The sequence below is a fragment of the Sorex fumeus genome, unplaced genomic scaffold (genome assembly GCF_029834395.1).
Source record: "Sorex fumeus unplaced genomic scaffold, SorFum_2.1 ptg000110l, whole genome shotgun sequence".
NCBI classification, from domain to species: Eukaryota; Metazoa; Chordata; class Mammalia; order Eulipotyphla; family Soricidae; genus Sorex; species Sorex fumeus.
The window spans coordinates 1,960,868-1,988,559 of NW_026606167.1; the positions used below are offsets into that span (position 1 = coordinate 1,960,868).

The 27,692-nt window shown below is 59.8% G+C and overlaps 4 protein-coding genes and 1 non-coding gene across 7 annotated transcripts; 3 read left to right on the forward strand and 2 right to left on the reverse strand.

Annotated features, from left to right (window-relative positions):
- The first annotated feature begins 1,618 nt into the window (after positions 1 to 1,618).
- Positions 1,619 to 15,206, forward strand: RAB40C (RAB40C, member RAS oncogene family). Of its 2 annotated transcripts, XM_056135164.1 has the most exons (7): positions 1,619 to 1,670; positions 1,788 to 2,015; positions 11,738 to 11,798; positions 11,964 to 12,024; positions 13,212 to 13,289; positions 13,569 to 13,791; positions 13,992 to 15,206. In XM_056135164.1, exons 2-7 carry the CDS (start codon positions 1,874 to 1,876, stop codon positions 14,270 to 14,272), a joined length of 846 nt encoding a protein of 281 aa, XP_055991139.1. In that variant the 5' UTR covers positions 1,619 to 1,670; positions 1,788 to 1,873; the 3' UTR covers positions 14,273 to 15,206. The 2 variants fall into 2 exon arrangements, with proteins under 2 accessions (XP_055991139.1, XP_055991138.1); XM_056135163.1 differs by having other exon boundaries at positions 1,632 to 2,015.
- A 1,057-nt stretch (positions 15,207 to 16,263) lies between these two features.
- Positions 16,264 to 19,003, forward strand: WFIKKN1 (WAP, follistatin/kazal, immunoglobulin, kunitz and netrin domain containing 1). Its single transcript, XM_056135169.1, has 2 exons — positions 16,264 to 16,822; positions 17,459 to 19,003. The coding sequence occupies exons 1-2, from the start codon at positions 16,664 to 16,666 to the stop codon at positions 18,917 to 18,919; spliced, it is 1,620 nt and encodes a 539-aa protein (XP_055991144.1). The 5' UTR covers positions 16,264 to 16,663; the 3' UTR covers positions 18,920 to 19,003.
- A 489-nt stretch (positions 19,004 to 19,492) lies between these two features.
- METTL26 (methyltransferase like 26) lies at positions 19,493 to 20,973 on the reverse strand. 2 transcript variants are annotated; one of them, XM_056135165.1, is made up of 6 exons: positions 20,710 to 20,971; positions 20,434 to 20,596; positions 20,201 to 20,260; positions 19,927 to 19,994; positions 19,767 to 19,845; positions 19,493 to 19,693 (listed from the first exon to the last, which is right to left on the reverse strand). In XM_056135165.1, exons 1-6 carry the CDS (start codon positions 20,904 to 20,906, stop codon positions 19,646 to 19,648), a joined length of 615 nt encoding a protein of 204 aa, XP_055991140.1. In that variant the 5' UTR covers positions 20,907 to 20,971; the 3' UTR covers positions 19,493 to 19,645. The 2 variants fall into 2 exon arrangements, with proteins under 2 accessions (XP_055991140.1, XP_055991141.1); XM_056135166.1 differs by lacking the exon at positions 20,201 to 20,260 and having other exon boundaries at positions 20,710 to 20,973.
- A 336-nt stretch (positions 20,974 to 21,309) lies between these two features.
- On the reverse strand, positions 21,310 to 21,380 carry TRNAG-CCC (transfer RNA glycine (anticodon CCC)). The gene has a single exon. It is a non-coding gene; the product is annotated as a tRNA-Gly (tRNA).
- A 3,538-nt stretch (positions 21,381 to 24,918) lies between these two features.
- Positions 24,919 to 27,528, forward strand: MCRIP2 (MAPK regulated corepressor interacting protein 2). The gene is made up of 5 exons (XM_056135167.1): positions 24,919 to 25,067; positions 25,156 to 25,270; positions 26,639 to 26,766; positions 26,917 to 27,018; positions 27,132 to 27,528. Exons 1-5 carry the CDS (start codon positions 25,016 to 25,018, stop codon positions 27,200 to 27,202), a joined length of 468 nt encoding a protein of 155 aa, XP_055991142.1. The 5' UTR covers positions 24,919 to 25,015; the 3' UTR covers positions 27,203 to 27,528.
- The last annotated feature ends 164 nt before the right edge of the window (positions 27,529 to 27,692 follow it).

Consider the following 27,692-nt stretch of genomic DNA (forward strand, 5'->3'; position numbering starts at 1 on the left):
CCCTACCCCCGTGCTATCGCTCCAGCCCCAGTCCAGCTCCCTCTTGTCTCCCCTCAGCATCACCGCAAGTACAGTGTCTTCCTTCCACCTGATAACATATTCGTTTTTTTTATGTCAATAACTTTTTTCTGAGCCATTTTATCACTTCTAAAAAATACACTGGATCTCTGTGAAGTGGTCTGAGTAGGGCTACACGATGGAGTGTCGGAGCAGTTTGTGGCAGCCTCCTGTTGGCATGCACCTCCCCTCACTGCAAGGCCAGGTGTGTCCCAAAGACCCATAAAAATACAGGAGCTGGGGGCTGCAGCGATAGCACAGCGGGTAGGGTGTTTGCCTTGCACACAGCTGACCTGGGTTCGATTCCTAGCATTCCAGATGATCCCCCGAGCACCGCCAGGAGTAATTCCTGAGTGCAAGAGCCAGGAATAACCCCTGTGCATCGCCGGGTGTGACCCAAAAAGCAAAATAAAAATAAAAGAATGTTTCACCATCCTGCGTTAAAAAAAAAAAAATACAGGAGCTGGACCGGGGCGTAGAGCCCAGGGTCCAGGGCCGAGCTGTGCTACAAATTCTCTGATACTTGGGGGTCCCCCAACCCTCGTGACCTCCATCCTTGCCCAGGACACCCGGGGCAGCGCAAGTCTGTGCTGCCAGCCCTTGGAGGCCTGCAAGTGGCCGCAGGTTCTAGGCTATCAGGGCTCTACAGGACGAGGGGGTGGGACATCACCTACAGAGTGGATCCATCGCAGTCGTGCTTGCAGGCCGGCGCCTCCAAACCTGTCATCCACCTGGTCCCCTAGTCACCTGGACCCGTCTCATCTCCAGCCCGCCCACCTCACCTGGTCCCCGCACCTCCGACCCAGAACGGAAGCCCAGCCTCTCCACCTCCTAGAGTCTCGCCACCCTTGACCCCACCGCCGCCTCTAGGGCGTCGCTAGCTCAAGGGTTGGTGCGCCAGGAGCCCAGCCGCGTCATCTCTCCCAGGGGAACGTCCGCATCCTGCCCGTGTCCGCGGCGAGGAAAGGGGCGTATGCAAACAACCCGGCTCCAAGCTCCTGATTGGTGAGCGGTTAGGAAAGGGGCGGGCGTACAGTCGAGTGGGCGTGCCCAGAGGACCGTGATCGAAGTGCAGCTAGCCCAATAATTCCAGGAGGATAAAGCGTTGGCCAATCGTGACGGGGAGTGGATGGAGTAGGCTGTGGTGGGAGGAGTTTGCAGTCACTCCTGGACGCAATGAAGGAGTGGGTGGGGTGGGTTCTGACTGACTGACAAGTGGACCAGTGGTTCCGGAAACTCGGGAGGCGAGCGGCCAATGGCGACGGCAATGAGGCGTGAGACCGGAATCTCCGCAAGGCTGTGTGCGAAGTCGTGAGGGCAGGACGATCGTAATCGACGTGTGTACCGACCAATGGACGTAGGAAAGGGGCGGGCGAACAGCCAATGGCAACCGTGAGGAGGCGGGCCGGGCGGCGATGGGGCGGGGCAGCTGGGGCTTCGCAGCGCTGTGTGGGAAACGGCGGAGGCGGAGAGGCCGTGACGGACGTGCCCCTGAGCCAATGGGTCTAGGAGGGAGGCTGTGGGCGGCCAATGGCCGCGCGGGGGCCGGGGGCGGACGGCGGGGCTGCGCGGCGCGGTGCGGGAAGCGGCGGGGCGGCGGCGGCCGCGCTGAGGTGAGCGGGGCCGGGCGAGGAGAGGCGAGAAGCAGCGAGGCCCCGTCGAGGTGGGCTGGGAGCGAGACGGCGGCGCGGGGGCGCGCGCGGCGGCGGAGCTGACCCGCGCCCCCGCAGGTGTGTGGCCCGGCGGCGGCGGCGGCAGCGCGCGAGCGGCGGGCTCGGGCCGAGGCATGCGGGCGCGGCCCGCGCGCGCCTGAAGCATGGGGACGCAGGGCAGCCCGGTCAAGAGCTACGATTACCTGCTGAAGTTCCTGCTGGTGGGCGACAGCGACGTGGGCAAGGGCGAGATCCTCGAGAGCTTGCAGGACGGCGCGGCCGAGTCGCCGTACGCCTACAGCAACGGTGAGCGGGGGGCGCGTGCGGGCGGCGCGCGGCGGCGAGTGCGGGGCCCGAGCCCGGCGGCCGCGGCGGCCTTTGTTGTGAGCGGCACGTCCCGCGCGCCCGGCCCGGGGTGTCCCTCCGGGCGGCGCGGGGAGGCGCGGACTGGCCGCGAGTGTCCGGCGCCGGCCCGGGGCCGGGCCGCTCGGCCGCGCCGTGTGTCGAGGGATCCTCACGGTGTTCTCGGTCCGTCTGCGCCGGCGAGGCCCTCCGCCGGGGCACCGGCAGCCAGGCGGGCCGGGAGGCACCTGCTGCGCCTGAGTCACCTCGCCGGGCGGGAGTGTGGTGCCGTCGACTCTGACCCTCGCCGGGCGAGAGTGCGGTGATGTCCCGACTCTGACCCTCCCTGGGCGGGACCGTGGTGATGTCCGACTCTGACCCTCACCAGGCCGGACAGTGGTGATGTCCGACTCTGACCCTCACCGGGCGGGAATGTGCTGATGTACCGACTCTAACCCTCACTGCACCGGACTGTGGTGATGTCACGACTCTGACCCTCACCGTACCGGAGTGTGGTGATGTCCGACTCTGACGCTCAGCGGGCAGGAGTGTGGTGATGTCCCGACTCTGAGATCCTCCTGGCTCTGTGTGTGTGTGTGTGTGTGTGTGTGTGTGTGTGTGGTGATGCCCCGACTCTGACCCTGATCCTTACGGGGGGGATTGTGTGGTGCTGCCCTGACTCTGACCCTCTGAGACCCTCCCGGCTGTGGAAGTGTGTGATGTGTGGACCCTCACTAGTGCAGGCGTGGGTGGCACAATCCCGGCTTGCAACCCTCTCGCCTATGGGAGTGTGTGGTGCCATCCTGACTTTGGAGGCCCCCACTGGGTGTGGGAATGTGTGGATCTGTCCTGACTCTCAGGGCCACCTCTCTACTCACCTCTCTAGTCAAGCCTTGCGAGCCTGTGATTTGTGGTCATACCCGTGGGAGCCCCCTGTGGGCTCTTTGGAAACTTGTTTCCTAAGGTTTGGCTCCGTTTTCTCAAGGAGGGTCGGTATTTTCTCAGGGGCAGTGCAGGGCACTGCATGCATGTCCCCTGGCCGTCTCTGGGGAATGGTGCTTCAGAGTGACGGACTCTGGGCTGAGCAGACTGGAAGGAGCGGTGCACGTGTTTTGTGAGTTCTGCCACAACAGACTCCTCAGACCCTTTGTCTCTGCTGACTCGGGCCTTGTGTAGATGCAGGACCACCCAGCAGGCACCCTGTGCTCTGGCTTCACCCTTGTGGTGAGTGTCCTGGCCAGGCAGCTTTCACCTCTGTGCCTTGCTCCTGCGAACCCTGATGTCAAGGGTTGGATGACGACAGGAAGCACTGAAGGTACATGCTCATCTGGGAAGACTCGAGCGCAGGTCAGCAAGAATGAGTCTGTGGGCAGGAGCCCTCTCTCCATCTGCTGCCTATTGGACAGTTCATGCACATCCTTTGAATCTGGGCATGGAGAATTGGAGTGCAGTGGGCAGGGCTATACAAGATATCCTGGCCTGCGTGTCTGGGCCCTGGGAGAAGGCTGGGTGCCCTTGCCCCATGTGTAACCCGACCCACCTCCTTAGATTCTCACTGATAATCTTAGAGAGTTATCATGGAACAGGAAATCTTGTTTTTGTTTCTGTTTCTTGGTTTGGGGCCACACCGAGTGGTGCTCTGGGCTTCTTCCAATTCTGCGCTCAGGGATCACTCCAGACAGTGCTCAGGAGACCTTATCGGATGCCTGAGATTGAACCTCATGTGACCAAGTGAAAGGCAAGCACACTGCCCGTTATACTGTCACTCTGGCCCCAGCAGGAAGTCTTATTGGGGTGACGGTGAGTCTCCCATGCACTACTCAGGGCTCCAGGGGCCACTCCCAGCTTTACTTGGACACTTGGACTGAATGGCTCAATGCCAAGTCTTGTGGGTGCTCAGTGCAGTGCCTTGCAGTGCTAGGATGGAAGTAGGGTCTTGCTTTTGCAGTCCCTTGACCCTGTGTCTGACTCTGACCCAGGGAAGTAGTCAACCCCCAGGGAACCCACAAGTGCCACTTTGCTCCCTCAGCTGGCATCTCCAGTGTTGGCATTGCTGATGCCTTGTCGGCTCTTTGTCCCCAGCAGTGACCAGGCACACCTGTACCTGGAGAAGCTAACCAGTTGTTCCCAGGGAATGAGCTGCGCTGTGCTCCATGTGTTCCCATGTTTCTCGTGGTGGTAACTGTCATGCATGTTCTTTTTGTGCCTGTTTGCATGTGCGTCTGGATTGCGCTCGCTTTCTCGGTTGATTTATTGGGGGTTGTTTTCTCAGCTGGGCAGAATGTGTGCTGGACACAGTACTGGCCTGGGGTCACCAGCCCAGCTAACAGATATGATCACTGGGAACCTGGTCTCTGAGCTCGGCCTGGCATTGCTCTCCAGCTTCCTCCTCTATCCATGGCCACTGAGACAGGATCCCAGCACTGGGAGTGGTGGGGGTGCAGCAGCCTCAAGTGTTACTCTCATGACAGCTCTACTGCTCGGTAGGCTTCCTGGGTGCTGTGCCTGTGTGTCTTCTTGTGTCTCTGAGAAGCTTCTCTCCTTCCTCCCTGCACTTTTCTGCCCCTTTGGCTTCTTCTGTTTTGTTTTGTTTTGGGATCATAGCAGTGCTCAGGACTTACTTCTGGCTCTGCACTCAGGGATTACTCCTGTAGGACTCTGGGGACTATATTGGGGTTAGCCACATGTAAGGCAAATTCCTTGCCTAGCAGAGAGCTCCCACAGACCAGGGCAGCAAATCAAGGTTTCCAGAGAAGTTTCTTGAAAGCCACCACAAGCCACTCATAGACTGAATGTGCATTTGGAGGTTCCAACACCAGGACAGGTGCCAGAGTAATAGCACAGCAGGTAGGCTATTGTCTTACAGTGGCCGACCTGGGTTCCATCCCCAGCATCCCTTATGGTCCCCAGCGTCCCTCTGCATCCTGAATGCAGAGCTAGGAGTAACTCTGGGTGTGACACCCCTCAACCTCCTTGAAAAGAAAAAGGACAGTTTAGACAGGCTGTTCCTTGCTTATATCCCATGTGGGTCATTCAGCCACAGGGTAGTGCAGAGTGGAGATCGCAGACTGGGGGTGTCGCAGGACATTGCTGTCTGTGGAAATGTGATGTGGACAGTCAAGGGAATAGAACCACGTTCTCAGGAGATTGAGCGGTGGAGGACGAGCAGCAGGAAGGGTACTGTGGGCACTTCCTCTCTTGTTCTCATTGGATTATCACTCACATTATCATCCTGAGTGATAATGTGGGTCCTCAAAGAACTAGTATGCCTGAGCCTGTGGTGGCTATGGAGTTTCGTGGCAGCCTGTGGGGAGTGCTGAAGATTTGCTGTACCTGGTTGAGTGACAGGTCTTGGAGGTGTGTTGTGTTGTGTTGTGTTGTGTTGTAGGGATCCGTGGACCAGGACATTGTTCGGTCAAGAGTTTGGAGAAAGGGGCCGTAGCAATAGTACAGTGGATAGGGCGTTTGCCTTGCACACGCCAACTGGGTCGGTCCTGGCATCCCTTATGGTCCCCCAAGCACTGTAGCAGTAATTCATGAGTGCAGAGCCAGGAGTAACCCCTAGAACTTCTGGGTGTAATTCCAAGCCACCCTCCCCCCCCCCAAAAAAAAAGTTTGGAGAAAGCTGCAGGAAGAAAGCAAGAGGGCTAGGGGACAGCTCAGAGAGATTCAGGAGTGATTCTGGCCCCAACTGTGCAGCTGCTGCCTGGCAGTGCAGAGGGGCCTGGCAGCACAGCCTCCCTGGGTGGGGAGAGACCTGAACCCTTCGCTCCTTTGGGGTCAGGTGAACATGGGGTCAGGCCAGTTTGCACCTGAACACAGTGGTCAGGAGTGTCCTGGTCGATAGGGTTTTGATGGGGCAAAGCCTGAGCTGTGAGCAAGGTGAACCTGACAGTTGGAAGTAGTAGTAACCAGGGACCCAGCGGGAGGACAGTGGGGCACTGGCACCTGAAGCTGGGCCCTGCACGGTGCTGGCTATGTGCAGAGCAGTTGGGGGAGAGTAGGCTCCGGCAGCCTTTGGGTCATCATAGGCGTTCATTCTGGGGTGGCACTGCTGTCACGTGGGCCAAGGGAAGATGAGTGCTTGCTGGTCGGGTCTGTGAGACCCCTTGAGGGAGGACTGGGCAATAGGGCTGAGGGTTGGCAGGACTGAAGGCACTTTGGAGGAACAGTGTGTTCAGGTTTTGTGTGTGCTTAGGTCCAGAGAACCACTGCAGAGGAATTGGGTTCCAAGTAGGCTGCAGTGGAGACACTTTTTCCAGGGAGGAGGCATGTTCCTGAGTGTGGGTCTCAGGTACACATTGAAATAGAGTGTGGGACTGGGAAAATAGTACAGCCAGGAAGGGACTTGACATGCATGGGGCCTACTCAGGCTGTGCACCATCTATTCCTGCCACATACAGTTCCTCAAGTACCACCAGGAGCGGGCTCTGAGCCCAGAAAGCCATGCCTCAAAACAGCCAAAGAAACAGGGAGCCCCCATCCTTCGAGTCTGTGCACAGGCCCCTGACATGGGGCCCCTGTGGGAGGCATCAAGCGTTTCTAGGTGCTGACACAAGCTCCAGCTCGTGTGCACACCCACTCTTCACATGTGGCTTTTGCCGTCTCTGGAGTGAGCACCGATCTGGGTCCAGAGCAGCCGTGTCTGGATCCCTTGCTGAGTGGGAACAATTTGGTGGTGGTGTCATTATTGGGGGTATTGTCCCGATTCAAGTCACTTGACCAGGATCAGAGGAGAGTCTAAAGAAAGACATGGACCAGAGACTGGAGAAGCCGTACTGGGCTTAACTGCTTATGTTACATGTGGCTGATCCATATTCAATTCCCTGCATCGTATATAGTCCCCCAAGCCCACCAGGAATGAGCACACAGCCAGGTGTGGCCCTAATTCCACCACCAAATAAGAAAGATATGAACCAATGTGTAATTAGAAGCTTATATGGAATGAGGGCTATAGCACATGCTTTGCATGTGGGAGTTTGGGCTTTTTGATCATCAGCACCAGGACCACCAGCAACTCACTGGAAGGGAAATTCAGTGACTTAATTCTCATCACACTCATAGAGGGCAGTATCAGAGACAAGTGAGTGTGGGGGGTGAGAGTGGGTGAGATGTATATGCGTGTATGTGAGTGGGGGAGCATGGTTGTGGTGTGAGTATGGGTGTTTTGTGGGAGGTGTTGTGAGGGTATGTGTATGAGTTGTGTATTTGTGGTGTTGCATGGAGTGTATGGAGTGGAGTGTGTCTGAGGGTGTGGGTTTGTATATAAGTGTGTAAATGTTGGCATGGGGGTGTGGGGTGTGAATGAGTGTGAGTGAAGTATGGGGGTGTATGGTGGTTTGTGAGTGTGTGAGTTTGGGGTTGTTTGTTTGTTTGTTTGTTTGTTTTGCTTTATGGGTCACACCCGGCAGTGCACTGGCGTCACTCCTGGTTCTGCATTCAGGAATTACTCTAGCAGTGGTCTGGGAACCATACAGGATGCTGGAAATCGAACCTGGGTCGGCCGCATGCAAGGCAAACACCCTACTCACTGTGCTATCACTCCAGCCCCGTATGAGTGTGATTGTGTGTTGTGTGGGGCGTTGTGAGAGTGTTTGTGGGTATGGGGGGGTCGACATTTGTGAGGAGGTGTGGTGAGGAGTGTGTGTGGCTGTCTCTAGGAACTTGGCAACACAAATCTAGAGCCTTCAAAGGTGTTCCTTTCTGTTAGAATTGAGCCCTGTCCTAGGCATTAAGACTGGACCCAGCTAGGGAAATTGCCCAGGCATCAGCACAGCTCTGCTAAGGGTGTAGCAGGAGGAAGATGGTATAAAAGTTTATAGGGCAGGATTGTAGACAAACTTGGAAAAATGGGACTTTGCAGGAAGTTATGCACATGTATTTATTTCGGTTTGGGGGCCATACCCCACGGTGTTCTAGGAATACTCGCAGAGCCAGGGGTGCTCCTTTCCAAGTCTTTCTGCAGTCCCGGAGGTGGGATTTTCAAGGCGGGAAGAGATCATAATAGATTGCTATCAGGTCCCCTTGGAAATGTACTCTGCCACATAGACAAGGATGGCATTTTGAAGGATGTTAGGCGCCTTCCACTTCCTTAACCATCTATCACCAGGTGGCTCTCCCTTCATCACAAACATGCGCATGTCACTTGTGGCTGTGGAGACTACTGTACTGTCCCCAACGTGAGGCGTGGCCACCTGAGTGTAGCGATCCAATCTGCTCAGCAAAAGGCCTGTTAGGAAGATGCTTTGTGTGCCAGAGGCCCGAGTTTGACCTCCCGTACCATGTGGAAATAACACCAAGTACTGCTGGACAAGGCCCAGAATAAGACATCTGCTAGTCAGAAGCCTGGGCAGAGCACCTGCCATGCAAGTATGGGGCTGAAAGTTCAGTTCCTGCACCCAAGTGTGATTCCAGCATTGCTGCTCTGTGTGATCCCCCAGACTACAGTACACCACAGCAGATACGCGTGAGTACTGCAGCTGGAGAATGGCCACCACAGCTGAAGATGAACAAACATGGAAATGATAGGCTGGGAGAGGGCTCAGGACTGGAGCCCCCACTCCAAGTTTTCTCTAGCACTGCAGGTTCCTCTGAGCTTAACTGAGAGAAGCCCCCCACTGCACAACAAAAATAAAGTAAATAGGCATGTACAGAAGAAAACAGTCTCTACAGGGTCTGGCACTACTCATGGTTCTGGGGTGGGGAGGGTGGTGGTCTTGCATTGTTCCCCAAGGATGAAGAGAGTTAACAGTGTTCCCCAGCAGCTTTCCATACTAGCTGAGTCATTTCCATTCCACCAGGAGAATCTGGGAGCTCCATTTGCTCCACATTGTGGTTTTGTCTTTGCTGTGCTGGTGGGCACATGCATGCCCTTATACCGGCACGCAGCTTGGCACCCCAGTCATTGTGAGCCATTCCCCAGGGCCCAGTCTTTTGTTTGTGTTCAGTTCTTTTTTTCTGTTTCTTGTTTGTTATGAGGGCACCACGCTCTCATAGCATTAGTATTCAGTACTTGTTACTCCTGACAGTGCTCCCAAGACCATTTGGTACAGGGAATCGAGCCCAGACCTCTTGCTGGTAGTGCATGAGCTGTCTCCTTGATCCTGTGTTCAGTCTAAGTAATCACAGAAAATGATATGCTTCATGTGCATGAAGCCTGGATTCCATTCATGGCATCTCGTGGTCCCCTGAGCAGCTCTCTGAATGACTCCCAAGCACAGAGCGCCTGACGACCAGAAGATATGGCCTGACAGTGGTCATGGGGGTAGTTATGGTGATGTAAGGGCTCAGGAGATGCAGGCCTTGAATGTGGTTTGATCCCAGCACCGCATGGCCTTCTGAGCATGACCCTGAGTGGCCTTGGTAGCCCAGCACACACCATCAGAGAGAGTCCCAGGCTCAGTATTGCCAGAGTAACCACAGGTCCCTGCAGCACCGAGGAGCCCCACAAATATGAGAGCTGTGACAAGTAGCCGTTGTTTACTTGCGCACCTCAGTGACCCTTTTCTGTCATGACCCTTCAGCTCTGTGAGGGGGCCCTCTCGGTATCCCTCACTCTCCTAGAAAGAGCAGAGGCCAGGGGCAACAATGCCAGGAAGTGGGACCATTCCTAGGGACATTGCTCAGTGTTGCCTCCTCTGAGTGCCACCCAGGCCTGGCCTGTGTGGTGCTGAAGCTCCTTCTCTGTCCCCACTATATGCTGGCATGAGGCGCATTCCCCAGTTGTGGGCACAAGGGTGAGGGTGCTTGAGGGCTAGGCAGGGGCCTTGCACCTGGGCTGGACTGCCTGGCTTGTGGAGCCGCTGCTTCTGGGCCTTCCTTGTTTGCTCCCAGGCCTATCTTAGTGACTGTAGTAAGAGCTTCTTCCCTCCCTGACTGCTCAACCTAGCTGTTTGTGGTGGCACCTCACCCTGCACTTTGGACATCATGCTTGTTTCCAGAGGAGGCCGTGTGGGTGGAGCTCTGCCAGTGCTGCAGCTGGAGTCAGTGAGGGCTCCTTGTAGTCCCTGCCCTTTGGTGAGCTGCCCAACAGGAAGAACCTGCTGGAGATGGTTTCCTCCCTGATTCTCGGACTAGCTTTTCCAGTTTCAGGTGCTTGGGGAAGGGATTGGCGCTGTAGTACATAGGGCAGGGTTCTTGCCTTGAATGTGGCTGTCCTAGGTTCGATCCCCAGCAACCCATATGGTCCCTTGAGCACCCCCAGGGGTGATGCCTAAATTCGGAGCCAGAATGACTCCTGAACACCGCCAGGTGTGGCCCAAGAAAGAAAAAAAATTAATAAAATGCAAGGGGAGTGCTGAAGAGAGAGTACAGTGGACAGGGCGACTTGCTTTGCACATGTCAGGAGTGATCACTGAGCGGAGTGGGAGTAAATTGCCCTGCCCAAGTCAGTGGACCATAAGGAAAGCCATCACCACCATCTTGTTTCATTCTTGTCTTTTATTGCTCAGTTTTTGTCCTCGCTTTGGGTTTTTAAAAAGTTAAGAAGTCATCATGAGAGCCACAGAGATAGGCAAGTGATTAAGGCGCTTACCTTGGACACATTTGGACTGTTGTGGTGTGGTTGTTGGGAATACGGATTCATAGATGTGGATGCATCTGAGTCACTGCTCCCATGTCTCTGGGGACAGACAGACCTGCCTGTGGCCTTTCCAACCCTAGGGTAACTCAGGATTCTTTTGAGAATCTGCTGGGCTGGTTTCCTCTGGGCAGCAGCACCATTTCCCATGCCTGTTGGCAGCTTACACTGCCTATCTGTGGAGCTGCATCATGACCCGAGTGGCCTCTCACATGGGTTCACGTTGCCCTGATAAGTGGTTGGCTACGCATCTTTGGTTTGGGGCCGCACCTGGCAGTGCTCAGGCTGACTCCTGGCTCTGCACTCTGGCTCTGCGATCTGGATCAGCGATCACTCCTGGGGGCTCGGGAACCATAAGCAGTGCCTGAGATTGAACCCTGGTCAGCTGCATGCAAGGCAAGTGCTGTAACCCTGTCCTGCCTCTCTGACCACAAAGATCTTACATGTAAGTGAAGGTAGTTCTCTGCTTCTGTCCCTACCAGCTAATGTTGAAATCATTTTTGGTTTGTTTTTTAAAATGGGGACCAGAGACAATACAGGGCTTAAGGCACTTAGCCAAGCTCACTCACTGCTCACCTGGGTTTAGTTCTCCACACTGCAGATGTGCCCCTGAGAACCACCAGGTGTGGCCCCACCCTCTACAAACACAACTGTACCCTCCCCTCTCTCCCTTCCTCCTCTTCTTTTTCTCCCTCTCTCCCTCTTCTTGCTCTGTCTCCCATCCTTTCTCTCCCTTTCCATATTTCTCTAAAGCTATTTTACTTCCAAAACTGCTAAATCCATAAGAACCCAGAAAGGGGAATCCTGAGTGTGAACTCGGCTCCACAGAGCCTTCTAGGGGAGTGGTGTCTGAAAGTCCTCGCATGTGCATCCTGGCACCTGGGAACAGGGCACCTTTGAGAGCAAGACTTTGTGTTGCTGGCTGACATCTAGGTGTGCTGGGCCCTACACTGACCTTCCTTGGGCCAGAGTCCCAGGCCAACCAGGCCTTCTGGGAAAGATGATGTAGCTGGCCCAGCTCTCCGTGGCTTCAGGGACCAAGCCTAGTGGGTGAGTCTTGGCCGGTTGAGTGCACAGGTCACTTTACACCCCCTCTGCTTGCTTGCAGGGATTGATTACAAGACCACCACCATCTTGCTGGACGGCCGGAGAGTCAAGCTGGAGCTCTGGTGAGTTGTTATGTGGGTGCTGGGGGCGGAGCAGCTGAGGGAGCAGAATGTGTTGGTGAACCAGGAAAACCCTATCTCCATTCCACTCCCAGCCACCATTCACTGTGAGGATGCTGGTCCCCTCCGGGTCTGACACCCTCAGCACCTGCCCCTCCTGTGTTTCAGGGACACGTCAGGCCAGGGCCGGTTCTGCACCATCTTCAGATCCTACTCCAGGGGCGCACAGGTAAGGCCTGCTTCAGTTCTCAAGGTGACACATGGTCACTGCACTGCCAGACTGCTCTGTGCACGTGTGTGTGTATGAGTATGAGTCTGTGAGTGTGTGCTCTGTGAGGAAATGTGATGTTCTTGTATGCGTTGTGTGTCTGCTGGCAGGGCCCACAGAGATGCGCCCTCTGCTGTGGACCAGACCACTGGGAAGACTTTTTTGTTGGTTTTCGTTTGGGGGCAACACTCAGTGGTGCTCAGGGTCTACTCCTGGCTCTGTGCTCAGGGATCACTCCTGGTGGGCTTGGGGGACCATATGGGGTGCTGGGGATTGAACCCAGTTCTGCTGAGTGTAAGGCAGCTGTCCGCTCTGCTGTCCTAGCTCTCAGGCCCAGAGGCTCAGATATTTAACAGCTGCTAAGTGCCTGAGGCCCATCTTCCTGAACTGAGGCCTCGTTACCCTTGAATGTGGCAGCTCTTGGCTCCAGCAACAACATCAAGGGTCCCTGAAATCTTAAAGCGGCTGGTGCTTCAGATTGAACAGTGTTTGCTGCCGCAGCTGTGGTGTTTGCCCGGTCAAGGGATTCCTTGACCATGGGCTACACCTGGCAGTGCTCAGGCCTGCTCCTGGCTCTGTGTTCTGGGACCATATGCCTCTCCCTGCAGCCTCATTCTCATCACAAGATCCAGTGACTGGTATGCTAAAGCCAGACCTCAGCCCCCTGGCAGCCATTGTCAGGGAATAGGGTTCCAGCTCTTCGTTTTCTTTTGGTCTCAGTTGCATTTTTGTCCTCCATCCAGCTGCATGGGAGGGTGTGGTGAATTATGGCTGCGGCCTAGGGGCGATGGAGTCAGCCAGAGCTGAGCTCCATGTGGGAACTGCTCCCTGTTGGGCCTTTCTCACTGTAAGGGTGAGTCCTGTGGGCTTCCATGCCCAGGAATGACTATGGCCCCACAGCTGCTGCCAGGAGCAGCCCAGGCCCCTGTATACTTGCTCTGAAGGGTCACGGTGAGACTTGGGCTGCCCCAGTGGGAGCACATGGCCAGCAGAGAGCTTGCAGAGGGCACCCAAGAACACAAGTGCCAGTCCCAAGGCCCCATGTCCACTTTGCTGGCCATGCAGCCTGGGAGCTGGTGGGACTATGAATAGAGTCCCTTCGACCCGGCTTCAAAGTCCTTGGTGGTGATGCCTGTGACCCCTGGTAGGGTATCCTGCTGGTATACGACATCACCAATCGCTGGTCCTTTGACGGTATCGACCGCTGGATTAAGGAGATCGATGAGGTAGGAGCAACCTGTGGGCACCCCCTCCTTGGACCAATGCCATCTAGCCCCTGTTGACACTCAGCCCTTGGCCCAGTTGTGTATTGCTTTGAGCCCTGTTCACACAGCTCCTGCCCCATAGCTAACTCGGGGCAGTGCCCTGGGGCCCAGCTCAGGAGTCTGAGTTCCACCTTCTGTCTTCTGGCTTGACCCCATCTGGTCACAGAATGACAGGGCCCTACCTGCTTTGGGTGGGGGGGTTCCACATTACTGCTTCTGATGAGTCATGTGCCCCCCAAGCATGCACCTGGGGTCCCCCGGATCCTGGTGGGGAACCGGCTTCACTTGGCCTTCAAACGGCAAGTCCCGACTGAGCAGGCACGCGCCTACGCAGAGAAGAACTGCATGACCTTCTTCGAGGTCAGCCCTCTCTGCAACTTCAATGTGGTGGAGTCCTTCACAGAGCTCTCACGCATCGTGCTTATGCGCCATGGCATGGAGAAGATCTGGAGGCCCAACCGAGGTGCATGGGGCCACGGGAGCGGGGCTGTCTCCTCTGCTGCTATGGGGGGCAGGGGGCGTGGTCCCTACATGTGTCTGGTTTGGGGGAGAGGGTTGGAGCAGGTTTCCCCTCCCGCATGCCTGCTCTTCTGCTCTGCTGCTGGGGCTTGGCCACTTACCTCCCACTCCTCTCTACACGTTGCCCTGCCCTCCCACCTGCAGTGTTCAGTCTGCAGGACCTGTGTTGCCGCGCCATCGTCTCCTGCACACCCGTGCATCTCATCGACAAGCTGCCGTTGCCTGTCACCATCAAGAGTCACCTCAAGTCCTTCTCCATGGCCAATGGCATGAATGCTGTCATGATGCATGGCCGCTCCTACTCATTGGCCAGTGGTGCCGGGGGCGGTGGCAGCAAAGGCAACAGCCTCAAGAGGTCCAAGTCCATCCGGCCTCCACAGAGCCCCCCGCAGAACTGCTCGCGGAGCAATTGCAAGATATCCTAGCAGGCAGGTCCTCTGGGACGCACCTTGGCCTGCTGGTCTCGGCTGGGACGGGTGCCACAGGACAGCAGAGGCTCTGCTGTGCAGCCAGAAGCAAGAAGTGCCAGGAGGCAGCTGTGCCCGTGCCACCCTGACTGCCCAGCATCTGACTGCTGTAGACAGCGCCTTCCTCTCCTGCATAGCCGGGGGGCAGCAGGGAGCAGATATACAACTGTGGGAGGCTCGTCAGGACATTTGAGAGGGCGGGACAGCTGCCACAGCGGACCTTTGCATTCACAGACCCCCCATGGCAGACAAGTGGGCAGACTCTGGGCATCTGTTGGGACTGTGTCCAGGTGCCCTCTGCACAGTGCTGTCTCGACTCAGGCAGCTCATCGGCCCCTGGGTGTGGCATCAGTGAACCCAGCCCGCTCAGCTGTGTCACTTGGGAGGCCGTGGAACTGTCTGGACATGTGAATGCCTATTGAGCGAGCGCCTATTCTTGGCAGCTTCTGTCCCTGACCTGGGAGTGAGCGACCCAGAGCTGTTTCCTCACATTTCCAAGTGACAACCTAGTTGGCCACAGTGGTGGACACTGAGCCGCTTGAGGACCCAGAGGCCAGCCCTGCGGGAGGCCTGGCCCGACCACATTGGTGCTGAGCTCTACCTCCTGCCCATGGCCCCATCTCGGGTCAGGTCCCCCTTGCTGCAGGACCCCTGGCAGTGTGCACCCCTCCTGGTACCCTCATCAGCCATGCCACGAGCATGGTGGGGTGGGGCCAAGCAGCGCTCTTTTCTTTGGACTTCGAACCAAATTTCATGAACTCTTGGGCAGCCTGGAGGGTCCCGCGTGCACGTCCCACACTACCTTTGCTGCCATGAGCCGTGGCAGCTGAGCTTTCCCGACTGTTTCCTTTGTACAGTAAATGTCACTGAGATCTGCATGTGTGCCGATGATCAGCTTCGACCTGGCCTAGTGTGGGTGAATGGTGCTGGGTACTGGCTGTTATGGCGAGTCTGTGCTGCGTTTCTCAGGACACCTAGGGACAACCCTAAGGGTGGGCACCCCTGGCTGACAGGCTGCGGTGGGGGTGGCGCCACAGCGGGGAGGACTCGAACCTGGTCACGGACACTCCAGGGGGAAAGCCACTCACTGTGGAGGAAGCAGGGACTCAGCCCACAGCAGGAGTGACCCCTGGACCACAGCTTCTGGTGGCAGGTCTGTTTTCTTCTGAACCTCAAGCTCTGACCAGAGTCGGGGATGGGCCTGGGGAGGGGGGCAAGGGTGTCCCTACATCTGGGGGGCGGGGGTCCCTCAGTCTATTTCTGACTAGAGGGGCTCTTCATCCTATTCTGCTTCGAGAGCCAGAGGTCAGAGGAAGGTTGCGGGGCCTGACCCAGAGGGCCTGGCTCATTCCAGGCGGCCTTTGTCTTGTTCCCTCCCGTGGAGGAGGGGCCTCTTCAGCTGGGCTCCTGGCTTTCTGTTGCCCTGAGCAGCTCTAAGAACACTTGCTGTGAGTGTGTTTCAGGGGCCCCCTGAGATTTAAATCTTGAGCAGACACCGGCTTTTGTCCCCAGCCCACTTCTACACTTCCTGCCATGCCTGGGTTCCATGGGAGACCCTTGGAAATGCTGAGTCCTCCCCACATCAGCTTTGGGCAAGGAAAGGCCAGTCTCCTGAGGCTGCCCCAGGGGCCTCCAACCCGTGGACGGGTTTGGGCTGGCCTCTGAGAGGTGGCAGGGTGACCCAGAAAGGTCCTTGGGAGGGGCCAAAGTAGTACAAGCATGCACTGACTTGAGCTCATTCACCAGTGTTCGCTAGATTCCCTGAGCACAGAGCCAGAGGAAAGCTCTGAGCGCTGCCCAGTGTTTCTTAAACCAAAAATAAAGGTCCCCGTGAATCTGGGCTCCTCCAAGGGACACTCCGCCACACTGGGCTGGACAACACGGCACCTGGGCTAGCCAGGAGCACTTTAGGAAATCCAGGGCTGGTGTCTGGGGGTGCGGGGGGGGGACCCTGGGACTGAACTGCCCTGAGCCCAGGCCCCTGTTGTGTGGTGACCCCTGTCCTGCAGAGGAGCAGCTCCGGTTACACTGGTCAGAGCCGGCCCCCTCCTCTCCCCGCCCCCTTGCCCTATGCTGACCACACAGGGCTGGGCGGGGGAGGGGTTGGCGCCACATTCAGGGGCTCCGCGTGGAGACCTGGGGCGGAACCCAGCCCCTCAAAGCAGGGGCATTGGAGGGACCATCTGCTGTGGCCTCTTCCTTTGGGGGCCAGAGAGGCCCAAGGAGTGGCGGGAACACCAGAGCAGGGACATTGCATAAGGCCAGCAGGGTGGATGCTGGTGGGGAGCAAGGGCCTGAGGTGGTGTCTGGCCAGTCAGCCCAGTGAGCCCTTCTGCCCCAGTGTTCTCCATGCCGGCCCTACAGCTTTTGCTCGTCGTCGGGCTGACTGTTGGGGCGAGTCTCCCGCTAGAACTGGGGAGTCACCCAGGGGTGTGCCCCAACCAGCTCAGCCCGAGCCTGTGGGTGGATGCCCAGAGTACCTGTGAACGCGAGTGCGTCAGGGACCAGGTGAGTGGGCAAGGGAGTGGATGGCATAGGTAGTACACCCCTCTGCAAAACACGGGGGGTAGGGGGGCACAGAGTCTGGATCACTCCTCCCCTCCTGTCCCTCCCCCACCTGCCCTATACCTCCTCCCTTCTACTCCTCCCAGTCTCTTTCTCCTTTCTCCCCTTCTCCCAGTCCTCTACCTTCTGCTCTTCCCCCACACTGCCCCTCCTCCTGCTGCCTGGAATCCACCCTCTCTTCCTCTGTCACCTCCTTTTCCTCCATCATGTTCTCCCCCATCTTCCCACTCCTCCCACCCTGCCTCTGGCGTTCTTACTGGGGCTCTCAGCTATGCTCATTTGAGAGTCCGGGGCACACACCAGGCTTTGCCCTTTAAGTGTCTGAAGAATGACCCCCTTCTCCCTTCCCTGGACACTCACTGTTCCCAGGGTCAGCGCCCACAGCTCTGGCTATGCACTTGGGGCCCCCACACTCTGGGGGTTGGGGGCTGGCTGAGCAGTTTGCACATCTCAGCTGATCTGTTTCCTCACCTGGTGAGATCCGGTCTTGATGGGGGGCAGCAAGAGGAGAACTCAGCATTCCAGAGGCTGGGGGGCGAGCAAGGGGCTCAGGCCATGCTGACCCCATCCCACCCACAGGACTGTGCTGGGGCCGAGAGATGCTGCACGAATGTATGCGGGCTTCGGAGTTGCGTGGCAGCCCGCTTCCCAGACGGTGATGGGGTCCCTGATGCGCCTGACCTAGTGGCCTCCTGTGAGGGCTTCGCATGTGCGCAGCAGGGCTCAGACTGCGACATCTGGGCTGGGCAGCCTGTCTGCCGCTGCCGGGACCGCTGCGAGAAGGAGCCCCACTTCACGTGCGCCTCGGACGGCCTCACCTACTACAACCGCTGCTACATGGACGCTGAGGCCTGCCTGCGCGGCCTGCGCCTGCAAGTGGTATCCTGCAAGCACGTGCTCAGCTGGCCGCCCAGCAGTCCGGGGCCACCCGAGGCCACAGCACAACCCACGCCTGCCGATTCCCCGGTGCCCCCGGCCCTCTACAGCAGCCCCGCCCCGCAGGCCGTGCACGTAGGGGGCACAGCCAGTCTTCACTGCGATGTCAGCGGCCGCCCTGCACCCGCCGTGACCTGGGAGAAACAGAGCGACCAGCGGGAGAGCCTGATCATGCGGCCGGACCAAATGTATGGCAACGTGGTGGTCACCAGCATCGGGCAGCTGGTGCTCTACAACGCCCGGCTGGAGGACGCCGGCCTGTACACATGCACCGCGCGCAACGCCGCGGGCCTGCTGCGCGCCGACTTCCCGCTGTCTGTGGTTTCGCGGGAGGCCCCCAGTGCCCCGGAGCCCACCAGCGCCTGCCAGCCCAACCCCCAGGCCTGCGCAGGACCCCCCTCCGGCCGCGTCCTCTGGCACTATGACCTGCAGCGCGGGGGCTGCATGACCTTCCAGGCCCGCAGCTGCGATGCAGGCTTCCAGACGTACGACGCATGCCAGCGGGCGTGTGCACGTGGCCCAGGGGACGCCTGTGCACTGCCACCCGTGCAGGGGCCATGCCAGGGCTGGGAGCCACGCTGGGCCTACAGCCCGTTGCTGCAGCACTGCCACCCTTTCATCTTCAGCGGCTGCGACGGCAATGCCAACAACTTCGAGAGCCGCGAAAGCTGTGAGGATGCCTGCCCCGTGCCGCGAGTGCCTCCCTGCCGTGCCTGTCGGCTACGCAGCAAGCTGGCGCTGAGCCTGTGCCGCAGCGACTTCACCATTGTGGGCCGTGTCACTGAACTGCTGGAGGAGCCGGAGGTCAGCGGGGGCATCGCGCGTGTCGCCCTGGACGACGTGCTCAAGGATGACAAGATGGGCCTGCGCTTTCTGGGTACCAAGTACCTGGAGGTCACACTCCGTGGCATGGATTGGACCTGCCCCTGCCCCAATGTGACAGTGGGCGACGGTCCGCTGGTCATCATGGGCGATGTGCGGGATGGGGTGGCTGTGCTGGACGCGGGCAGCTACGTTCGCTCCGCCAGTGAGAAGCGTGTCAAGAAGATCTCAGAGCTGCTGGAGAAGAAGGCTTGTGTCCTGCTCAACCGCTTCCAGGACTAGGCTCCTGGGGGCAGAGCTGCAGTACAGGCTGAGAGGGCGTGTGCCTCCCATGCAACCGATCAGGGTTCGATCCCCAGCATTCCATATGGCACCACTGAGCATTGCTGGGTATGACCCCCCAAACAAAAACAAAACAACAAAAATAACCGGACGAGGCTCCTATTTGCTGCTCAACTGCTTCTGGGTCTAGCCTCATCGTCACCCTGGGCCTCCGTTCCCTGCCCCCACTCCACCCTGTGTGCCCACCCCTGTCTCCTGTGGAATAAAATGATTTCCTAGAGGCCTGCTGTGCTGCCACCCCCCTCCCTCCCGCTTCTGCATCTGCAGTGAAGCTTCAGCTGAGGGCCCTCAGGGAGCCCCAGTGCTCCCCTGGGGAGCCTGAGGACACAGACACAAGCCTCTTGAATAAGGACAGAAGCCAGTGGTGGCAGTGTGGCCACCTTGGCTCTGGCATGACCAGCCCTCCCTTCCTTCTCTAGCCTGCAGCTCCCCAGCAGCTGCTCCCTCAGGCCCCCCAACCCTAACTCCTCTGGAGCTGTGGAATGTGGCCCACCCAGCAGTAGACACATGGCATCACAGCAGCCAGTACTTTATTCCCAGCTTCTCAGCAGCCAAGAGCCCCCAGACCCATCAAGGCAGTGATCCCGTGGGCTCCTGGGTCCCAAGAAGACAGGCGACAGGCCAGTGGTCTGGGTTTGTGCTCCTAGGGCACTCATCCGGGATGGATCACTGTTTCCGGAAGATGAGGCACTTGTTGTTAGCCGGCATGTCCACCTGGGGGAGACACTGGGCTGGAGAAGCTGCTGCCTCCCCAGGACATACCCCACACACAGCCCTCCCCACCTACCATCCTCTCCAGGGGAAGGCCAGCAGCCAGACCCAGACTCTCCAGGAGGGCCGTGTCCCGAAGTCCCCACTCCAAGTTCCTGCAGGGCAGAGGGAGGTGGAATCCAACCCGCAGGGGTCAGCCCAACAGCCCTGGCACCAGGCCGCACTGGGCAGCTCACCTGCATCTGAGGGTCAGGTCAAAGTCCACATTGCTCTGGGGAGAGATGGTCCCGTTGACTGCATAAGGCTGTGGGGACAACACAAGCTGCCCGCTGGTCCACGGCTGCCCAGTACAGGGCCCCAAAGAAGAAAGGGCATTCCTGTCTGTCCCTGGGGTGGGGCAATGCAGGGGTGCAGGATCTACGACCAGTGAATAGGCAGTGCTCTAAATGGCCTGGTGAGCGCAGCTACAGGAGGCTGGAGCAAGGTAAGGTCTGTGCAGAGAGCACTTACCCCATATGTGATGAGCACTGCCTTGGGCTTCAGCAGGTGGCCGGCTGCTTTGAAGAGCCCCTGGTGAAGGGGAGACAGACTGGCATGAGTGGTTTTCCTAGGCCCCCAGAGAACCCTGGGCTGGGAGTTGGAGACTCAGATGGCCCTGCATCATGTTCAGTGCAACGGGGGGTGGTGGGATCCAACATGCCAGCTCCCCCAAATCCCAGGGTCGGCCTGCCGCACCCACAGACCTCGGTGCAGCTCAGAGGGCTGATGTGCATCATGTTGATACAGAGCAGCAGGTCCAGTGACTGTGGTAGGATCCCGCCCCACTGCTCCCAATCCCAGGTCACGTCCAGATATAGGGGGGCCTTCACGTTGGACAGCCCCTGGTGCTGCGTGGTGGCTAAGATGCTGTGGAAAGGCAGTGCGTGGGTGCGGTGCCTCTGCAGCCCTTCTCCGTGGAGGCTTACAGGGCTGGCCGTAGCGCCCACCCACTCGCCCGCTCTCCAGCCTGGCGATCGCACCTGTCCAAGCAGCGTTGGTCCACATCGGATGGCTGCCACTCGGCGTGGGGAAAGGCCCGTGCAAAGTGGGCCGCGTGCTGGCCAGATCCCGAGGCCACTTCGAGCACGCGGACGCCGCGCTGGGCCGGGTCCAGGTACTGCTTCAGCACGCGCAGGATGGGCTCCTTGTTCCGTTCCGCAGCAGCGGCCACCAGCATTGCGGCGTCTGGCAGTGCGCAGCAGACCTCGGGCTCGGGGCCGCGGGGCCCGCTGGGAGTTGTGGTCCGGCTGCCGCGGGGCCCGCTGGGAGTTGTGGTCCGGCTGCAGCGCCCAGGTTACCCCCACTCCACCCCACACTACAGTTCCCAGGAGGACGCGCGCCTCGTGTTAAGGAACCCACAGGTCCACAGCCGAGAGAGGCACGAGTGGGGGCGCGGCATGGAGTTTGGGGGACAAGGTTGCTAATGCCTCTCAGTTCCGCCGCACGCCGCCCATGGTAGTCCTGGCACTGTCCCTGTCTAAAACAGTTAACCCCGTCGCAATAGGTATTCCTTTCGGACTTCTTGCTCGCTTTTGCTTTGAAGATTCTTTGCTCGCAGTTAGACTTTTGAAGAAAAAAAGTGCGCCGCCCGGGAATCGAACCCGGGTCGCAAGAATGGGAATCTTGCATGATACCACTACACCAGCGGCGCTGTTGAGGCGGCTTCTGCGCGCGAGACTTAAGAGATTGTGACGCAACCGCCGTGTGCGCGCCGCCGCCACTCCAAGCCGATCTGGCGGGAGTGAACAGCCGGGGTCCGCGGCCGGTGTCCTTTGGGCGCCTGCACTCCACGGCAAGGAGCGAGGACGAGGGGCACGGTTTTGAGGATGATCTCCATTTGGGCTCGCATCACAGAAACCCTGGCAACCGCGAGTCCTTGCAGGTAGGACTAAGGCTGGGCTCGGGTCCGGGGGACTTCGGGGTGGGGGGTGGAGCTGGACTCTGCAGGGCGGGACTTTGACAGGGGTGGGGCTTTGTTGGGCGGGGCCACCAGGGGGCGGGGTCCTGTGGGCGGGACCGGGTGGGCAGGGCTCAGACGGTGGGCGGGCGGGGCGAGGCTTCTTCGGGTGGAGCTTCGCAGGCCCCGGGCGAGTGGGGGGGCGGGGCGGGTCGCAGGCAAGGTGTCCTGCGGGAGCCTGGGGCAAGGTCCAGACCTTGTTAGTCATTGAGGTGTCACCCTGGAGTCTCCGGATGTTCTGAGGAGTGGGTAGAAGTCAAGTCGGAGGCTAATTTGTAGTGTCCATCGGGGTCCTGTTTCTCTTCCTGGCCGTGGCGTCCAAACCAGTGCTGTGGACTGGGTGAAGGCAGCTCTCCCAAAGCAGCTCTGTTCTGATGCCTTTGCCAGTCGTCGTTTTGTGTGCAACAGGGAGGGTAGCTTCAGACTGGGGGACGGACGTGGCATGGGGCTGGGCAGCCAGCATGCTCTCCCTGCCCAGCCATGCTTGCCCTGAGGCCATCGGTGTTGGGACCCCCTTTCTTCCTTCTGCAGGCTTCTGGCCTCAACACCAGCTTCATCTTTTTCCATGTTTCTGAGTGGAGGGACAGCTAAGGCGAACCTCTGATGAAGTGGGGTCAGGCTCACCGCCACCACAATTAGCCCTAATCTGCGTGCCAGGTTAGTCTGACCCACACAGGGAGAGTCCAGATGCATATGGCAAAAGAAGGGCAATTTATAGTTTGGGGCTTCTTTTTATTCTTTTTTTTTTTAAGTGTTGGGGCCACACCCATGATACTCAGTACTGACTCCTGCCTCTGCATTCAGGGATCACTCCTGGTGGGCTCAGGGGACCATATGTGGTACCAGAGATTGAACCTGGGTTGGCCACATGCAAGACAAGCGCCCCACCTGCTGCACTCTCGGTCTGGTCCCACTGGGTTAGGCTTGGTTCATTGCCAAGGGTCCTTCAAACTTGTCTTTCTGTTCCCCTTTCATGTGTTAGACACTGGAAGATTCCATGCCCCACACTGCAAATTAAAACAGTGATGACTGTCCTTTTTTATGCCCAGGAGAGTTGCCAGGGCAGTCTGTCTCTGCTCAGCCACGGGGCGCTGCCCAGATGCCCAGCAGCAGCTGAATGGCACTGGACCTCAGAGAACACATGGCTCTGCCAGCTGCATGTCTGCCCTGGCAGAGAGCTGGAAGTTGAGAGCAGCTCAGAGCATGTGTGCAAGCTGGGCTGGAGTGTGAGGCAGTATGTGTGGGCGCAGGTGAGTGAGCTGGTGTGAGCACAGCTGAGTGGACATGGGGTATGGGATGAGGGCAGGGGAGAGGACACAGAGCATGGTGTGAGTGCAGCTGAGTGGACACGGTATGGTGTGAGGGCAGATGAGTGGACACAGGTGTATGGTGTGAACTTGTATGAGCACAGGTGAGTGGCGTGTGTGGTAGGCACACCATATGCACACACAGGCAGCCTGTCCTGCGGAGATTGGAGTACCCAGTCTTCAGCTGCGGCCCAGCCACCTTGCTCAGGGACTCCCCAGGGTCAGCCGGTGGGGCCTTGTTCTCAGGCTGACGTTCTCCCAGGCAGCCGTCTTAGGAGGCTGGTCTGCACTGCGTGGAGGCCTCTGGCTGTGAGCAAACTTGTTCTTAAGGAGCATCCACTACGCTAACCCTCCTCCTCCTTGGCCAGGGGTGCTCCCTCCAACTTCCACTTCCAGGAGTCCCTCTTGGGGTGTGGCGGCCGAATGAGGGTCCACCAGTTGCCGGCTGCGCCCTGGTGCCTCTGCCCCTGCTCCTCGCTGCTCCTTGCAGGGGCTCAAGGTCCCACCACATGAGGTCATGAGGCTTGAGGCCCTGGGTCCCTTGTCAGTGCGGGAGGCCTTGAGGCCCCAGGCCCGCTGACCCGATGCTCACTTGGCAGAGAGCCATGGAATGAGTGACTGACCGCAGGGCCCCCAGAGTGGGAGAGGACTGCATGCTCAAGGACACTGGGGCAGCAGGCAGCGGCACATGATGTGTGCGCACACTGGCCTGATGCCACTGGGAGGGGCGCCAGGATGGGGGGCAAGAGGGGTCGGCTGGGAAGGTCAGGATCCTCAGGCTGCCAGCAGGGCCTCTCCTCAAGGTCACTGGCCCACATACTGTCCTTCAGCTTGGCTTCCGTTGTGCTCCAGCAGAGTCCAGGGTGTCCGGGGACGGAGAGGAGTACTGCCCACTCACCCTGGGACAGGGCAGGGGCCCCTATAGGCCCCTATAGGCCACTTTCCCCTTTGCTGGCTGCTGCCTGGCCCCTCAGTGCTCACTGACCCCGCCTCAGGCCCCCCAGGGGGCGATTGCGGGGCTGCACAGGAGCCATTCTTGCAGCAGCCCTGTCTGAATCGGGCCCTGGACACCAAAGCGCCTCATGTGTTCCTGGGGGCTGGCAAGAGCACCATAGGCTATGCAGTCTTTGATGTGGGAGGTCAGTACTGTCCCTGTCACACAGTCCGGAGCGCAGCCAGATCAACCCAATGAGGAGGAGAATGCAGGGACCGGTACAGAACCCCTAGGACCCAGAAGAGTCTTGGGGGCAGAGTTCACAACTGTGACAATCCTGCAGCGCGGACACTGTGTGTGGACACAGGAAGGGAGGGCCTCAGACCCCCTTTACCGGAACAACGGGTGGGCTACGGGGTACATCAGCCTCCAGGGGGCACTGCCCATAAGGGCATCCTGGCAGCTCCAGGCAGTGGCCCTGAGGGGCTCTCACTGGGTGCCATGGGTCTCCACTGCCCCTCTCTCAGGTGCCCACCTCCCACGTTGCCCCCCGCGAGGGAAGGGCTTCCTCGAGACCCCGCAGACGCGTCTGATGCCGGTCTCCGCCGCCCTGCTTGCAGGTCTCTCATTTCCACCCCAGAAGCCCTGTTCTCTCTCCTCACATCTTTAGGTGTGGATGAAAGTTATCTCGTCTCACCAAAAAGCAAACTTAAAACTCCCCTGACACAAGGTCCTGGACTGCAGCGGGCACAACCTTTGCTCCAGGAGGCCCCACGGAGCAGCCCCAAGACGGTCAGGGTTAGGGCCAGGGGCGTCTGCTCCTTGGACATCGTGGTTGTCCACGCAGCGTTGGACGGTCATCAGAACCCAGCACACCCCCGAGGCCCTGGGTCTGGGGAGACGGGGACCAGAACTCGCCCCACTCGCTTTCGGGACCCGCCCGGCTCCACGCGCACAGCCTGCAGCGGCGGGCGCGGGCCCTTTAAGAGCCGGGGGCGTGTAGCGGGCCCGCCCCGCCCCGCGGCTCCCCTTAAAGGGGCCGCGCGGCGCCGGCGCGGCGGGCGGAGGGCCGGAGGCGCGGGCGCACCATGTACACCATCACCAAGGGGCCCAGCAAGCTGGTGGCGCAGCGTCGCACCGGTGCGCGGGGCGGGCGGGGGCAGCCGGTGGGGCCGGCAGGGCCCGCGCGCGGCCTGCGGCGGCTGACGCGGCCCCCTGCTGCCCGCAGGTCCCTCGCAGCAGCAGGTGGACAGCAGACTCGGCGAGCTCCTGAAGGGCCGGCAGCCCGCGCCGCCCGCCGCGCCGCCCCCGCGGCCGCCGCCGGGCCCCTGGCCCCTGTCCAGGTGAGGCGCGCGCCGCGCCCGGGCCGCGCGGGGCCCGCGGTGACCTTGGGGAGGTGAGCGGGCCGCGTGCTCCGGCCGCGCGCTTCCGGCTCACCTGGCCCGCGAGGAGGGCAGAGGCGCGGGGGCCACGGGGCAGGGGCAGGGGCAGGGGCAGGGGCAGGGGCGGGAGGTGGGCTCAGCCCCTCCACCCCGCGCAGCAGGCAGCCCCGTGGCTGCAGCCCTCCCCGGGCCTCCGGAGGGAGGCCAGCCGGGTGGTCCAGGTGTCTGCGTCCGAGCCCCGGACGCTGCTGTTGGGAGCGGGTCGCCCCTAGGGCGCTGCAGGAACGGCAGTGCTTCACATCCTCTCCTGCTGGACTTGCCCAGGAGGAAGTGGGGTGCCACTGCACCCCAGCACCCGGCTGCCATGGCAAAGGCCTGCAGGGTGGCCAAAGAGCGTTACAGAGCAGGGAGCTCACAGGGCGACAGAGGGGCTTGCGGTGAAGTCCCGGCGCCGCCACCTGCAGTGACCAGTGACCTTGGGCAGGTCACTCCCGTCTTGAGCCCGGGAGGGTGGTGGAGGACGCACAGGTGGGAGCTGAGCAGAGCTGGGGCCCCTGCGCCCAGGGTGCAGATGGGGTAGATGTGGGTGGACTCTGTCCACAGCAACCCCCACTTTTGTGCACCCGGAGGAGCCCCTGAAACCTTGGCTGCCGCGGGAGCCCGCCTGGGATCCCCAGGCCCTTGCCCAAGCCCTTGTCCCCTCCCCCCCCCAAACACACATGCACACACGTTTTTCTCCTTCTCCCAGCAGCTCTGGGCAGGTGGGTGGGGCCTGTCTGCTCAGGCCGTTTGCCCCGCTAGTTTCTCAGTGCCCCCAGCCTGCCGGAGGGGGCTGGTGGGGCCGGTGCCCCTCAAGACGCGCCTCTTTGTTGTAGCGTCCCTCTCAGCCGCGGAGGAAGGCCTGAGCCGAGGAAAGCCAGCAGGCCAGCGGGACCGCGGCTGCCTGGCGGAGCGGCTTGAGCTGCCCAGGACTCCCGGCTCCGGCTGCTGTAGGTGCGCCCGCCAGCAGCACTGCCCCACCCCTCACTGTGCTAGACAGACAGTGCCTGGGAGAGGGTCTTGGGCACGCTCTCGCACCCACACTAGGCCTTTCAGGGGGAAGGCACAGGGGTGGGGGCAGTGACCCAGGACAGAACTGGGTTGTGGAGGCCTGGCTGGTCAGGGGAGGTGGGGGGCAGCGGGGGGGGGCCTGGGGCCTGGCAAGGGCACCCATGTCCTGGAGCATGGAGTCGTGCCTGGGACACATCTGGGAACAGTGTCTGGGAGCATCAGGGCCGGCCTGTGGCCATGGGATTGGGACAGTCACCAACCATCTCACCTTTCCTACAGTTCAGGGCCGAGGCTCGTGTTCAACCGGGTGAATGGGCGGCGGCCCCCTGCCATGTCCCCCTCCCTGGAGGGGGCCCAGGAGCCGTACACGCTGGCCCACGAGGAGAACGTCCGCTTTGTGTCTGAAGGTAGGTCGTGGGGCCGCACGCTTCCCCTCTGCCCGTCTCCTGTGGCCAGCAGCGAGGCAGCTACATACCTCGTTCTGGGCTGCTGTCCAGGGTGGCTGCCAGGTGGGAGCAGGTGCCGGGGCCCAGCTCAGCTTCGCTGTCCTCCCACAGCCTGGCAGCAGGTGGAGGAGCAGCTGGGCACTGGCTCGGCTGGTGAGAGCGGTCTGAGGCCAGTGCAGTATGTGGAACGGACCCCCAACCCCCGGCTGCAGGGTGAGCCTCCCTCCCAGGGTCCCCTCTGATCTCATCCCGGCCCCCAGGGTGGGTCCCAGGACAATGTGGGTCCTGGGGAAGCCTCACTGCTCTGCTCCCGGTCCTTCCTGCAGGCTTCGTGCCCATAGACCTGGACGAGTGGTGGGCACAGCAGTTCCTGGCACGGGTCACCAACTGCTCTTAGCCACTGCTGGAACGAAAGAAGGATGCCAGGAAGCAGGCCACTGTTCGGGGCTGCCCTGCCCGCAGGCAGAGGAGTGCAGCACCCACACCATGCGGGCTACACCACAGGGACCTGCTGCGCCCGGCCTCGTGGGTGCTGCCGAGCCACCCCTGGAGGACCAGGGTCCGAAGCACCTGGAACTCCGTTGTTGCCGACCTCTGACCTCACCGTGCCAGTTGCCAAGGGTCAGGGCGGACCTGCTGACCTCATTCCTGCTCACGGTGCCCTGAGATCAGTCCTTGGGCTGGTAGTGAGAACCTCCAAGCTAATAAAGCTGAGAAACTGCCCTCAGAGAGTGATCTTTATTTGAGAGACCCAAGGGGACTCGGGGGCACAGTACCATGACAGACCCAGCTTTGTACTGACTGGGACTGTGCCCACACTGGCCTTCCTATGGCCTGGACAGGTGCCAAAACCCTGCCACTGGCCCCCCTGCTTCTGAGTCTGTCTT

Coding starts and splice junctions, on each gene's coding strand:
- RAB40C (XM_056135164.1), top strand. CDS start 1,874: ATGGGGACGCAGGGCAGCCCGGTCAAGAGCTACGATTACCTGCTGAAG. Junction 12,025..13,211: donor CCTACTCCAGGGGCGCACAG/GTAAGGCCTGCT, acceptor GACCCCTGGTAG/GGTATCCTGCTGGTATACGA. Junction 13,792..13,991: donor GATCTGGAGGCCCAACCGAG/GTGCATGGGGCC, acceptor TCCCACCTGCAG/TGTTCAGTCTGCAGGACCTG.
- WFIKKN1 (XM_056135169.1), top strand. CDS start 16,664: ATGCCGGCCCTACAGCTTTTGCTCGTCGTCGGGCTGACTGTTGGGGCG. Junction 16,823..17,458: donor GCGAGTGCGTCAGGGACCAG/GTGAGTGGGCAA, acceptor TCCCACCCACAG/GACTGTGCTGGGGCCGAGAG.
- METTL26 (XM_056135165.1), bottom strand. CDS start 20,906: ATGCTGGTGGCCGCTGCTGCGGAACGGAACAAGGAGCCCATCCTGCGC. Junction 20,597..20,709: donor GACCAACGCTGCTTGGACAG/GTGCGATCGCCA, acceptor GCCTTTCCACAG/CATCTTAGCCACCACGCAGC. Junction 19,694..19,766: donor GCCTTCCCCTGGAGAGGATG/GTAGGTGGGGAG, acceptor TGTCTCCCCCAG/GTGGACATGCCGGCTAACAA.
- MCRIP2 (XM_056135167.1), top strand. CDS start 25,016: ATGTACACCATCACCAAGGGGCCCAGCAAGCTGGTGGCGCAGCGTCGC. Junction 26,767..26,916: donor CGTCCGCTTTGTGTCTGAAG/GTAGGTCGTGGG, acceptor GTCCTCCCACAG/CCTGGCAGCAGGTGGAGGAG. Junction 27,019..27,131: donor CCCCAACCCCCGGCTGCAGG/GTGAGCCTCCCT, acceptor TCCTTCCTGCAG/GCTTCGTGCCCATAGACCTG.